The following is a 14,460-nucleotide window of genomic DNA, read 5'->3' on the forward strand; positions in this document are numbered from 1 at the left end:
TTCTTGATAAACTACACAGCCATCGCTTACATACATGCTTCCACATCAGACTGATACGGACTTTATTAGGTGATTAGAACATGACATAACTGATCCACATCAGATAAAACACAGACTGTTTTTAGCACCACAACAATCCCTGACCTCATGGTACCTCGCATTAAAAGGATCACAATGAGTGGTGATATAATAATTAAAGAGCAGCTCCGGTCATGTTTTAAGATATAAAATGCTCTGCTTGAAATAATAAATTGTGTCTGAAATGTTTTTTTCTACTAAATACGTTTAATTGGCTTCGGCATCTCCTCCTTCTCCCTCATTAAACATTCCTGAATCAGCATAGTCCCCGCCCACTATGCAAATTTACAACCGTCCCGTCCGTCACGAAAACAAAACACGTCTCTGCCATCGTTTAGTGGCAACTTGTTGAAACTTAGCTGCTTGAAATGTAGTAATTAGTAGTAGTAACGTTAACGTTAGTAATAAAAATGATGATGACGGCTACAGCTGGCTCGCGCATAGTCGAAGTGGTTGCCATAGGTTACACATAATTATATGCACAGCGTCTCCCCGTCCATTAACGGGATTGGCTCCTTAGGTTTGTGACGTCACAAACCTGCCAATCTGAAAACGTGTTGTTCAGCCTGTCCTTGGTACACTGCAGTTTAAAAGCAGACAGGCCCAGCCGTGGAGATGACTGCTGATGTTGTCCCTGATATGTCTCGTAGCACATGAACAACACCACATGGAGATGTTTACAAGCTTGATTTTCACTGGAGGGGGTCTTTAAAGAGCTGATATTTGATCTAAATCTGCAGGCACCCTGAATTGAGGATATTAGAATTTGCATTGGGATGGAGAAAGTTGAATCTAACGATTCTTTAATGGTAATCATTTTTATAAGTACTGTATGTTAAAATTGTTAAATCTTATTTTAAGTGGTTGTGTCCCAGAAACATTTTGTCAGGTGTTTGTTTTGCAGGCTGTGCTTTGAATCCATAAGCTAGACTGCTCAATGGAATAAAATGAATATATGTTTTTATCAGTATTTGCAGTTAAGGAAGCATCTCTTTTTTATAACAGATGAAGTGCAGGTTGAGTTGTTTTTTGCAAAATAAGAGAGGTAAAAAAGCGGTTGAGTTTAAAAGTGAGGCTGTAAGAGGAGCAGGGGAATTTTAAATCAAGGCACACAAAAAGGGAGAAAGAAAGAGATACAGGCTGAGGAGGGTGTCAAACCTGGCCTTCCCCCTGCTCTGTTACACAACAGCCAAACACACTGTGACACACACAGAGTGGGTCAGCTGCCAGACGGCCTGCAGCTCTGTGTGTTCGTGTGTGCGCCCCAGGTGGAGAACAGCACTGAAGAGTACTACATACCCCTCAGGACTGCTTCATAACATTGGCATCGAGCACAAAAACTGACACGACCACAATCTGCAGGACTCCACTGAGACTGCCCTGCTGATTCCCAAATGAACTGCTGTTTATTTTGGCTTAAAACGAGAATCTGTGAAGTCATTCTAAAAATAGATCCGCATCAGAAACAGTGCAATACATACAACAAGATTTTGTCCTCATGAATCAATACTTCACGGCTTTTAAAGACAATAAACATTACAAATGATACAGTACAGACAGTTAGATTAGCAGCTCATCATTGAGATAAAACAATAATGGTTCCAGTTTTTCTTATAGGATACTAAATTGACAGTGTTTGTTTTTTTAGTCAAAAAAAAAAGATGACAAAAGATGTGAACTTGGGCTCTTTCATGAGCCAAACACCTTGACTAATAAGGAAAAACATTGGATAATCATTGGCTGCCGTCCCGATAAACGCATCACGTCATTGTCCAGACGAACACGGTCATCTGTTGGCTGAACGCTGACCCAGATGTGGGACAAATAGGTTTGTGAAAGAAGGTCACTATTTGTAATCCACAAACAATCTGGCAGGAAACATGGCGGAGTGAGATAAGACGAAGAAAGAAAGAATATAGACACACAATGGAGGTTATCAAAAACATAATATATCAAACAATTTCAGCAAAAGTTGGAAAAACAGTAAAATGCCCGGACACACAAAGTCAACAGTCAGCCTTGGGCCAATGTCGGGCCACCGGTGAGCATATGTGGCCCTAGTTTATTGGACCATGTCTTGCACTAGTCGGCCCTTGTCTGCTGCTTTTCTTTGGCTGGTTGAGTGTTTTGCATCGGCAGTCTTGATTAGAAGAAGCTTTATAAGAAAAAAAAACATCTGAGTGATGAGCAAGACTTGTAGGAAGATGTTCAGCAATATAATGATAACAGTTTGTGTGTTTGTGCAGAAGGTACATGCTAGTTGACTAGCTTTCTTTGCCCTCCATTTTTTCTTCTTCTCTCTTTTCTGTCTTTGTTCTTGTTGCTGTTTCCTTTTTATACTAGTCTGGTAGCTGTTTTAGTTACTACTATACTAAAGTTGTAATCTCGAAGATCTCAGTTTCGTTCTCTTTGGCGCCACCTGTGGCGATAAACGGTAATTGCGGGAGCACACTTCCCAGGTATCCAGACAGTGCTGCATGTGTGACGTCCACGGTCGGCTCCGGTTGTAACTCTTGATTTTCCTGGCTGACGGTCGCTTTCCTTTTCAGACTGTTTGCTTCATCTGAGCGTCGAGTTTGTTTCTTTTTCTTTGGATTTTCACTTCTTGTTGAAGTTGTATCTGTAGTCATCCATCTTTTCTTTGTTTGTTCAGCCATAGTAGATTACTGTTTACTCGCAACACTTGCAGAGAGCGGAAAAGCAGCCGCTTAGCTCCGCCTACCCTCTCTGGCAGACCAACCACTGCTGGCTGATAGAAAACGCGTCACTAACTGGGCGCCGCTTGTGATATTCTCTGTGAAAGTCGCCACAGACACCCAGTCTGTAATACTGCAAATGAAAAGGCTTTCATCAGTGGGCCACAGGCTCAATCACCATTGTGTTACCTCATTCGGCGATAGATAGAGACTTAACAGACATTTATTTACATGAAAATCTTCATTTAAAGATTCTTACTTTAAGTCACTTGTATTGCACTATAAGCAACAGAGTAGAATAAAATAGCTTCCCTTTGTGGTGTGTTCAAGTGAAATTCGTGTCCAGACTCAGGTGGCAAAAGTTGATTAAACAGTCTGCCTTCATCCCAGCTAGATCATTAATATCAGTTTGTCTGGCGTGTCTGGGGCTTAAGAGCAGGGAGAAAATGGTGGATTGCTTATTTAATTTCAATGTCACACCCTTCCTGTCAACATTAAGCAGAGTGCCCTTGGCCAATGGGCTGCAGTGATGCTGTTCAGGAGTCAAGAAGATGCGAATGTTAAAGTCTTATCAAAGAAAAACAAAGGATTTAAAAGTCGTGATTAATTAATGCTGTATTAAAATTCTTAACAAATTGCAGCCCATGGTTTATTATGTTTTCATCTGGGGGGGTCCTCAGCAAGAAAACATTCGGGATCCCCTGAAAGAAAGGATGATTCAGCATCTAAATAATCCTGCAGTGAGCTCTGATAGTCCCTGCCAACATGTGATATAATAAGGCTTTTAATGAGGCAGAGAAAGAGAATTAACAGTAGTTCAGATGGTCGAGCTCCAATTTACAGCTCTCTGTGTGTGTGTGTGTGTGTGTGTGTGAAGATTTATAAAGATGTGTGTGCCTTTGTGTGTCCTTTTTTTGCTAACAAAGCAAACTGACTTTGTGCATGTGTGCATGAAGAATGAATGAATGAATGAGAGGATTAATAAATTACCTATTCTCTGAGAAGCAGACGTACATTAATGTGCATGGGTGTGTTCGGCCATTTAATGTATAACAGGGTGAGACGGTGTAAAGACACACACTTTCCAGATCAACTTCCTGCCTCACAAGGCAATCAAAGGAATGGGGAAGTGCTTCCTCCAATCAATCATCCTGCCGAGAGTCATTAGAGGTTATTAGTTGATTACAGCTGCCATAAAGAGTGATGGGAGTCTGCAGGGCTGAGAGGCTGATATCGACAGTGACAATCAAAGGTGGGGGGGTACAGAGAGGGGCCAAGGCTTAAGAGCCAGTTAGTTTTAGAATGAGGCACTAAGCAGACTAGACTAAGAAAAAAACTGATTAATAGGCTTAAAATATCGGGATGATCCTCGTGTTCGCCATTACAATGTTGGATGTATTATGTATTGTGAGTAGGGGTGGGAATCGCAGGACAAGTCACGATACAATACGCGATACATGGCCCCACGATAACGATAATCCCACGATACAGTGATTCTGTTATAATTGATGTAAGACAATCACATGATGACACATCACGACACCTGATTAACTTCTTCTTTGGCAAATTACCCCTCTAGTTACCCTCATTCATGTAAAAGCACCAATGTGAGGATTCATGAAGTAGTAGCATTAACTGTATTGCACGAGTCAGGACGACGATATATCTCCGTATCGATATTTTGTTTCGCCCCTAATTATGAGAAGCTGAAACATACGCGCTGAATGTTTACAGAGATAGGTTCGACTTGTTTGCAGTTGTGTCAGGTAACAATAACATAAAGGTAAATTAATGCTCATTTCTAACATACCTGAACAGCTAGCTAAAGGTCAAATTGATTCTATATAACCAGAAGGAAACTTTTTCACAGAGTTAGAAAGAGTTACTAACTGTTGAAATGTATTCACTATGCTGCTACATATGAACGAAAATTACAGAAAGGACACAGAGAAGGGAACATCGACCAGAGCTTGAGACATCAACTTCTTCAACTGTCTTGCACACAGTAATATCAGCGTCTTGCTGTAGTCATCTATTCAACCATAACATGGACATTTCATGCCATTAAATGCATATAAAAGCATGCTCGCCCTTAAAGAAAAAGGCCAAATGTATAAGCATTTTGTTTGTAGATTAAATTCAGGAGAGGCTATGGATCTAGTATAGATAAGAGTTTTATTCCCCACCTGAAGAGCCAAATTTCTCCAGCTGTGTTTTCCGATTAGAAAGCTAGCACACTGTAGAAGAGGCCCAAATGATTGTAAAGATCAAATATTAAAACATGTGAATAAAAGCCACCACTAACCATGTGAGTGTCTTATACACACAGCACACAGTACGTAGGATACTCAGTGTTTTTACGAGGGCTGTTGGGTTATTAGGACGCTAAAGGAAGAGGGGAGATGAAAAGCAGAATCTATGAGGCGGTGCAGTGAAGCAGCAAATTAAAACACACTGAGACCTTGACAGCCGTTATATCCAGAGGCTGGAGGGAAACATCTGCTTCAGTGGACACAACGTTCATCCCAAATATACGACGTCTTCCAAATAAGGATCAATGACTGTCGGTTTTACGAGAAAGTCAATATTAATGTTGTGACAGCTCTCATCGAAGAGCCTTCTTCTTTGAATGCAGTGGCTGTGACAAATGGAGGTTTTAGCGATAACAGTATGGGAAAATTACTGTTGAACTTGATGTGTTGGAGTTTACTGCAAAGAATGAGTTGTCAGCATTTAATTAAATAAAGGGTCGTCATTTTTACAGCTTTTAAAAGGGTAAAATTCAAGCTTTTTACAAAACATTTACATAGATTTACTTTTACCCTGTGTACGTATTAACCAATGAAGGCTATACCATTGAAATAAATAAAATAAGCCCTGAAATTTCACGGTTAAAGTCTGGTGTAACCAAGCCTTTCGTTTAGCAGAGACTGACTTCTTCTCGATCAATCCCTCAGATATCGTCATGATTAATTCCACCAGTTTTGCGAGGTAGCGCTTATGATTAAATGGCAATTTTAGGACACTGGTAATTAAAACACAACTCAGCAGTCTGAGATAATGACAAATTGATGCTATAATCACAGCCGAACAATCTACCACACTAAAAAAAGTGCCAAGGAAAGAAGCCTGGAGGAAGATAGAGCAGCAGCTTTTGAAAGTTGACGAGTCAAAAAAGTAGTGACAAAGTAGGTCCCAGGTGTCAGGTCAAGTGTCGCAGATAAGGAGCCTGGAAAAGGAGCTGTGCAGCTCTGCAGACACACTCATTACTGCATAAGCAAGTGGCTTATCAGAGGGAAGTGGATGAGCTGGCAATAAGTGAAGAGGTCTGGCAGCTGGAAACACAAAGAGAGCTTTAATGTCTGCACTTACGCTGCTGCTTTGGTTCTATGATCACTTGTGCCTCATTTATTATTTATTATCCCTTCAAAAATGCTACAGGAAAGGAAAGAGTGTATATGATGAGCGTCAAGGTGCGCAAGTCCTGGCTCACACTTGAGCTGCATGCTGCCAGAGCAGAGGAAAAACAAACAAGCAACCCACTGAAAGTGGGACAGGTTCACATCAGCAGGCTTTGTAGGACTGTGTATACACCTGACCAAACAACAATCAATCAGTTAACACAAATAGCATTGTGTTACCAGTTTAGTCATGCACATGTCCTGGTATAGGAATATATTTTTAAATCGCTGGGTCCAATTGCTTTGTGGCTTTCTGCGCATTATTGAAACCAGTAAAAACCTGGTGAATGATGAAAGCTGAGGGGTCATTCTGAGGCTCAGTTTGAAAAGATTACAGCCTGCCAGGCTGTTACCCCAGACTGCTCCATGTACAGTGACACAGCTATAACAAGAACAAAGTGCAGGGATTCACCTGACAAAGAAGGAGTCGACTGTCCTGGTCTTCTCAACTGATCACCTGAATCATTAAATTTAAGGGGGTGGCCCTAATTACAACATCACATCATTTCTTTCCTCTAGCAGGACAACTCCAACGTCACTGTTATTTGTCTTTTGCCTTTATAGATAGGACACCTGAAGAGAGACAGGAAATGTGGGGAGTAGAGAGTGGGGCATGACGTGCACCAAGTGATCAGCAGGCCGGCAGTCGAACCTGCGATCAGTGCGAAGAGGACACGCCTCTGTTCATGAGGCGCCTTCTCTACCAACTGAGCGAGTAAACAGAAATGTTCTAATATGACATTTTTTTTTTTACAACATTGACAAATATAATTTAGATCCGTGGTTCTCAACTGGTGGGTCGAGAGCCAAAAGTGGGTCGCTGAGTTTTCATTGTGCTTTTATTTTGAAGGACATGGGTTTCCTACAATGTGCATGCAGTAAGTAGTGCATTTTATTCACTGTTAGGGTAAATCAAGGTACAGCTACATTTACGTTCTTGAAACTTGTTGAGCCCGACAGTAGCTGCATTCATGTTGCACTGTTTTAGTTTATTTCTGTTGGAAAAAGGCGGCTAACTGAATGACTTGTAGAGGGAAATATTTCCCTCTTATGCACTGCTACCTGCTGGTTATTTTGTTCTACTATTTTACTGTTTCGTTATGTTGACTTATTGTGATGTTTTGTTCCATCTCCAGGTCCAAACGGCACCATTTTTTATTAAAAAGGTGGTTGAGGTGGTGAAAAAATGTCAGAAATTTGGGTTGCGATTTGTCATTGAGGCGGTGGTGGTGGGTCCTGAGGCCAGGCCAGCTGAGAACCACTGATTTAGATCACGCTGTCTGCTCCAAAACTGTCATTTAATGAGCAGCATAAACTCATAAAGCATGAGTACTGTGGTTATGATTACTTGTAGTCTAATACAGATAACCCCGCCATGTAATGTATACAGAAACGTGCCCTAACACCTAGTTTTAACAACTGAGAAATACACATAAATACGGTATAAAAGTGCTTCACACAGTAACTGGAAAATGATCTGAGGTAGGGAACCCAAAAGTCAGTGGGTTTGTTATATATTTACACATGCAGATCAAATGACACAGAGTGAGAAAATCTCAGAGCATTCACTTTCAGACAAATCTGCACTGTTCATCTACGTAACCAAAACATGCTCGACGACTATTTTGACCTTTCACTCGTGCACTCGTTTAAATGGCACACTGAATGGCCGGGGAAGGAAGGAAGTCCATTGTGGACTGGGCTGCTTCCAGAGAATATAAGGACTTTGAAATTGTATACTCACTGTCAGATAACCTTTAACAACACATCAAACTGAGTCAGTGGTTACACCTTTGTTTGATGCAGCGCTCTGAAATCAGTCATTCTGAAAGTTGAGTTCAGAGTATTGAGTCAATATGTGGGAAGGAAGCTAAATCTTGAGTCTGGTTAGTTAGACCAATGACAAGACTACCTAACATATTAGAAGTAGTTTGTCTGTGGAAGACTGAATACAATATATTTCTAACTTAATACTATGACTGAATGTGTTGCGCATTCTCAAAGTCCACTTCAGGAGTAACCCAAGAAAAGTTACTTTTTTAAAGAGGTAATAACTTTGCAGACTTAAACTGCAGAAGAAAGAGCCTTTTGCATGGTTTTGTAAATCGGATAGTGGTACTACAGAAACATTTGACCCTTTATTTAAAGAAGGCTCTGAGACTGAACATAATACCTGTCAGTTTGGCCCCTCTGCAGGAAAATGAGACCACAAGGGTAAAAAGCTCAACACTGGGACTATAGCTGGCAGAGTTTCGTTCAACCTCGTAGTATGAAATAGACTCAAACAACAGAAGGAAAAACTGTGCAAAAGTTGTTACAAATCTGCCAAGGTCAAGTACCAAGCAACACAAATATCTCTGCAAAGCAAAGCTGTGCTTGATGACTATTCTGAGTCTCCTGTTACCCTTTGCAGAATTGATATATTTGACATATTAGTTTTGGTATTCAGGTCAAAAGTCCACAAACTGTAAAAGCGCTCTCTACATGTGAAACCTGATGAACAAAGAGGTCTACACCCAGTGGCAGCACCACACAGACCAGGTTTCTTTTTTCTCACTGGCTTTTGTTCAGCAGCAGACTGAGCTAATGATTACAGGAACAAACACCCCACTGCCCGGGCGCACAAGTAATCAGCTGCCACATCTCACCGAGCCTCTGTGACCGAAGCTGCATTTGTTCAACTGCAGTAGCTTCAGCCACAAAGTGACAGATCACAAGCTGCCACATCATAAACATTAGTGTAAGTTTTGTCAACGGTACCTGATGTTTCTTGTTTAAAAAAAGGATTTAACTCTTTAGCAAAAAGTCTTCCTCTGTAGGAATTCTTTCCAATGACAAACTGAGCATCAGTGGCAAAACTTTTAGTGGATGTACTTTAAGTGGAAGTATTGGCCCAAAGGCTCTCGGAGACGAAGCTAAGGCCAAGCTTCACATGTGTACAAACACTCAAAAGTAGCAATAAGAAAGGATTTTGATTTGTACGACTTTACCTGGAGATGTTCGGTGGAACTGCTGCTCAGCTCGTCTCCTGACTCCGAGTCGTTGGTGCGCCTCTCTTCACCTGCAGAGTCACAGTGATGGGTGCTGTCCACGTCCAGCGGCATTCTGACCAGGTCTGGGGATCGAGCTCGGGTTCTGGGTAGGGAGCTTCCTTTGTGGGCAGGCTGGGGGCCTCCGCCATGGACCAGGATATCAGCGAGAGCTCTTTCATGGTCAGTGGGAGTGGTGGGAGGTTGATAGTTGTTACTGTTCCTGCGCTGACTGGGGGGACTGAAGTGCCCCGAAGAGGCAGTTTGCGCGGAGGGAGAGCGCCGATAGTTGGACTCGTGTCTGTGGAGGCTCTCAGAGGGCCGGTCGTGGAGTCCTAGATCCAGATTGGTTGGCTTTACCCACAGTGCACCCACACTTTGTGGAGGTGTGTTGCCAGAGGCAGAAGGCGGATGAGGGAAAGGTTTAGGAGGTGGCATGAGGGCTTTCCGGACTTCACGGACATACTGAGCAGGTACGTAGAAAGCTTTAGTCCCCTCCTCCTTCCTCACCTGCCACCAGTCCTCGTTGGTCTTCTTCACCAGCATGTAGCATTCCCCCTGGCGAATGACAATGACGCGGTCCTTGGACTTGTACTCATAGTCATACTCCACCTCGATGTAGACCTGGCCCGGGGCAATAGGCAGCTCTGCCATGATGCCGCTGACTGTCAAACAAGGCAGCTCACCGCAAGAGGAGGACCTTTATTAGCATGGCTTCCTGAGCTGCAAGAGAAGGAACAGAACCGCAAGTTAATACCCAAAACATTTCAATGTATATACGTTTATTATGGCTTATCTTGATTATTAAGTTTCGCAATTATGATGTTCAAAAAAACCTGGGCCTTTAAAAGACTTGTTCCATTTAGCTTTGCAGGTTTCCAGGTCGATTTCTAAATGAACTTATCTGTCTCCAGCATGTTTGTCGCTGTGCAGAGGCAATGACACATCGTACAGATGTAGATAACTGCAGACTTCTTTTATCAGCTTGTCTTCAGAACTTTCTGCCATTGTTGTCCCTGCTGCTGTGTTGACCCCGTCACATCCCCTCTGCCTCTACACTGCCCCTACCTGTCATGTGCATAATTTTTGAGGACGCGCGCAGCCGACGCGCCAAACAATCGCAGGGAACGTGCAGCAGCCATCATGCGTACGCGAACGAGTAGTTAAAAACAACGTATCTCCGGCTTTACATAACACTTACTGCAACAAAAATGTCCTTTACAGCCTAATATTCCCCTTACCCAATGTGGGCAAAGGAACAAGATATGAAATAAAAAGAACTTTAATCCTCTTTAAAGGCTGCAGAGCTTCAGAGCAGCACATAAGGTTAGACAGAAGGAGGGGAGACCGTAATGTGACTCACATGGTCGTCCTTTCACTAATGGTTCTGTGTCTAACTCGCTCTTTCTCCCCCTCTGCTCCTCTGTGTGATAATGACAGCTAAGCAGCAACTGAGGCATGTTGCTGCTGAGCGGAGAGATTAATCGAATCGCACACATAGTTTCCTGCTGAAGTCACACACACACACACACACACAAAGAGTTACAACATGAGGTGAGGCTGCAGCACACCTTGAGCAACCAGAGCTTTGAAGTCTTTCTTGTTTTAAAGTCATTTTAAATCCCTAATAACTCATCTGACTTTGACAAGAAGAAGCAGGTAGTGGAGGCAAACCTTGGAATAAAAGGCACGTCTTATCTGAAGTGAAGTTTGAGGGAAAACTTGAGCTCAATCATAATGATCAAAAAAAGGCAGATAAGGACAAAAAGCAGAAGCAAAGGGAATAGTTCATTACATCCAAAGTACACGTTTGTCCGTGGGCAGGAGGCAGGACGTTGACATGATAAGATCTTGTCACATCCTGCCTCAGGCTATCTCTCTGCAGGTACTATTTTAACAGAAAGAGACGATACCACATTGCTTCTGGTGATAGCTGCAGCCCTCGGTAGTAGGTAAAGAAATATTTCATGTTCTAACAAGTTGAAAGGTTCAAAGGTGTGTGTATTGCCTGAGTAGCTCTGCTGCTGAAGTGTTAAATTGCACTGGATGCATGATCCCTCCAAGGCTACATACTAATTCCATTTTTTTGCTTGCCTTGCACCCACACAAATTTGGCGTTTTTGAGCCCTTTAAGTGGTAACCTTGAAGATCTCAGTTTTGTTCTCTTTGGCAGCACCTGTGGCTATAAACAGTCAGAGCACACTTCCCTGATATCCAGGCAGTGTCGCATGTGTGACGTCCACGGTTGGCTCCGGTTGTTACAACTCCTGACTTTCCTGGCTGACGGTCGCTTTCCTTTTCAGACTGTTTGCTTCATCTGAGCGTCGAGTTTGTTTCTTCTTCTTTGGATTTTCACTTCTTGTTGAAGTTGTATCTGTAGTCATCCATCTTTTCTTTGTTTGTTCAGCCATAGTAGATTACTGTTTACTCGCAACACTTGCAGAGACCGGAAAAGCAGCCGCTTAGCTCCGCCTACCCTCTCTGGCAGACCAATCACTGCTGCGTGATGGAAAACGTGTCACTAACTGGGCGCCGCTTGGGTTTTTTTCCTCGAAAGTCGCCACCGACACTCAGTCCATAATACTGCAAATGCAAAGGCTTTCATCAGTGGGCCACAGGCTCAGTCACCATTGTGTTACCTCATTCGGTGATAGATAGAGACTTAACAGACATTTATTTAAATGAAAATCTTGAAGATTATTACTTTAAATAGAGACTTTTGAGAGCTCGGGGGAAACAGTGTACAGGAAAGAACCTTTATTCTCCATGATTGAGTTTCATCCACAACGTGTCCTTCCCTGATTCGTCACTGCAAAAACAAACAACATAAGACTTGCAGCGGCTAACTTGACGTGAATAAGCAGGTCTCTCTTGAGAATGAGACCATGTGTCTCAATGAGATTAACTGTCTAAATAAAGGCTAAATAAAATAAAAACTACGTATTTTCAGGCCCTGCAGACCTTGTTGTTGGTGCTGGCTGCTGTTGTGCAGCTTTTTATAATGATACTACTGCCAACGCGCCTGCTACGCAAGAGAAATCGATCGATTATTACAGAGATTATTCTATTCATTTTTAATGGTTACTTGGAGTAAAACATAACAAAAACAGGGGCGCTGGTTCAGCTCAGTTGGAGGAGGAGGCGCCTCATGTAGAGAGGCTGCAGTCCTCGACGCACTGATCGCAGGCTCAACTCCCGCTCTGCCGATCATTTTGTGCATGTCATCCCCCACTCTCTCTATCTTCAGCTATCCTATCGAAATAAAGGCAACATCAACAACAGCCAAAAAAATACACTAAAATAACAACAACAAAAAACAGCCCTCCTTGTTTAGATAAAAGAAAACTCATGTGTCATGGGCACACTTCAACCATCCTGAAATTAATCTCATGTCCCTGTTTGCCATTTAAAACTAAACAAAATGAAACTGCAAGGAATTCAACCCCAGACAGTCAGGCTGGATGTCATGTGATCTACATGAAGCGGCAGGATATTACAGCATCAGGAGCAGTTGAAGCAGGATATTACACTGACAGTTGTAATGACAGCCCAGTAAGTCATCAGTGAGTCACGTCCAGAAGGACCCCTGCCTTAAAGACAGAGACTATGACAGGAATCCAGAGTGAGCACTTCACGGGAGGTTTCTACATTCTACACACCTAAAGCGACATGAGCTACGCCCTTTTACAGCCACTAAATTAACGGTCACCAAAAAAGAGTTTGCAGTTAAACCATAAATGTGGGTTAGGCAGCTTTTATCCAATCGTATCATATATGTCGTAAGTGTTTACATTTACCAGCAGTGCATTAGCCAAATCAAAATCTGCCAACCGATCCTGGATTACTTCTGATACAGTGACCGCAGGGATAATATCACCATGGATTACCTCGATGGTTCAGGCTGACGGGCGCGGAGGGAAATCTGACCAAATCTACAGGCTGCACAGACTGGCCATTAGCCAAATTAAACCAAACACTGCCTCTGAGGCCAATTCACAGCTTATAGTCACAATACACGGAGCCCAGCAGCAGACTAGCGGAGCATTAGACTGGATGGTGACCAGATCATGACAAGAACTGGCAGCCTTCTTCATTAACCTGTGACCTGCTAATTCAGTTGGCTGCCACAAGAGGAGGAAGATCTATTTCTATCTAATCCTTGTTTTGATCACATGTAGACGGAAGCGGAGGAACTTTGTCTGCTTTTTAGTGAATGCATGATACATAAGACCAATCACAGATCTATCAAAGTGATCAAAATCCAGTGCAACCCATAATTGAGCAGCATTTTAACAGGCATTCAATGAGCCTAATCGTCTCTAACAGTAAATATCCTTCTGCAGAGGCTTTAATAGAAGTATCACTCCGCTGGTAAATCAGTCAGTGTGACGGGAAAGTAATGGACTGACAGCATGTCCCTGTAGCAGTCAGACAAAAGTTAATTTCCTGTCTTCCTTGTGCAACATTTTCCGAGGTCATTTTATTTGCAATGTTTCATTTATCGTCAATATCCTGCGAACGTTTTAGTAATTAGGATTCTTTTGGGGGGGTTATTCTTTTGCCTTTTTTGCCATATTTTAGAAAATAATGTCCCTATTATTTCCATAAGAAAAACAATGTCTCTTTCTGAATAATACTACAGCGTTAACATCAATTTAATGGAATGAAATATGCACATACAATGTCCTTTCCCTTGTGAGTTAAGCTCAGCAAGTCTTCAAACAAATAAGATATACATTTTTGGTTCTTCTTACTCTTCTTATTGAAACGCATTAACAAGGTTTAATCCCTGGAGGCTGTTGTCTCTTTCACTTACCCCTGCCTGGATTAAGCTCCAGAATCAGCACCGCTATTTAGTGAACGGCACAAATCGTCTCAGAGTCCAATCAGCAAAATCTGAAGACGCACCTTAATTTGATGTGATGGTAATCAGATTTACATTGAGCTGAGGGGTGGGCTGAGTGGGCCCGAAGAATAGAACCATACAGAGCTACAGGACTAGGAGCCAAAGTGATGGGAAGGTAGAGGAAGATATGTGTGGGACTATTTGAACTGATATGTGTTTGGAACATCTGCCAATGTCAGCACATGTAGGAAACACACCCTCCCATTTTCTCACGCCTCAGCAAAAACGAAAGCAGCGCTTTGAAAAGGGTTTTCCAAAGTTAACGCATCAAATGTTTCCACAGAAACATG

At 42.4% G+C, this 14,460-nt stretch overlaps 1 protein-coding gene across 4 annotated transcripts in view; it reads right to left on the minus strand.

Annotated features, from left to right (window-relative positions):
* Positions 1 to 14,460, minus strand: part of LOC138611513 (rho GTPase-activating protein 12-like) — a 60,434-nt gene that overhangs the window by 42,213 nt on the left and 3,761 nt on the right. For all 4 annotated transcript variants that reach the window (XM_069684674.1, XM_069684673.1, XM_069684672.1 and 1 more), the window contains exon 2: positions 9,226 to 9,987. In XM_069684674.1, the coding sequence (XP_069540775.1) occupies positions 9,226 to 9,918 (693 nt within the window). In that variant the 5' untranslated portion in view covers positions 9,919 to 9,987. The remainder of the gene's footprint in view (positions 1 to 9,225; positions 9,988 to 14,460) is intronic.

The sequence above is a fragment of the Semicossyphus pulcher genome, unplaced genomic scaffold (assembly GCF_022749685.1).
Source record: "Semicossyphus pulcher isolate SPU_LCO1_2020_fin unplaced genomic scaffold, fSemPul1.0.p SCAF_7, whole genome shotgun sequence".
Taxonomy (NCBI): domain Eukaryota; kingdom Metazoa; phylum Chordata; class Actinopteri; order Labriformes; family Labridae; genus Semicossyphus; species Semicossyphus pulcher.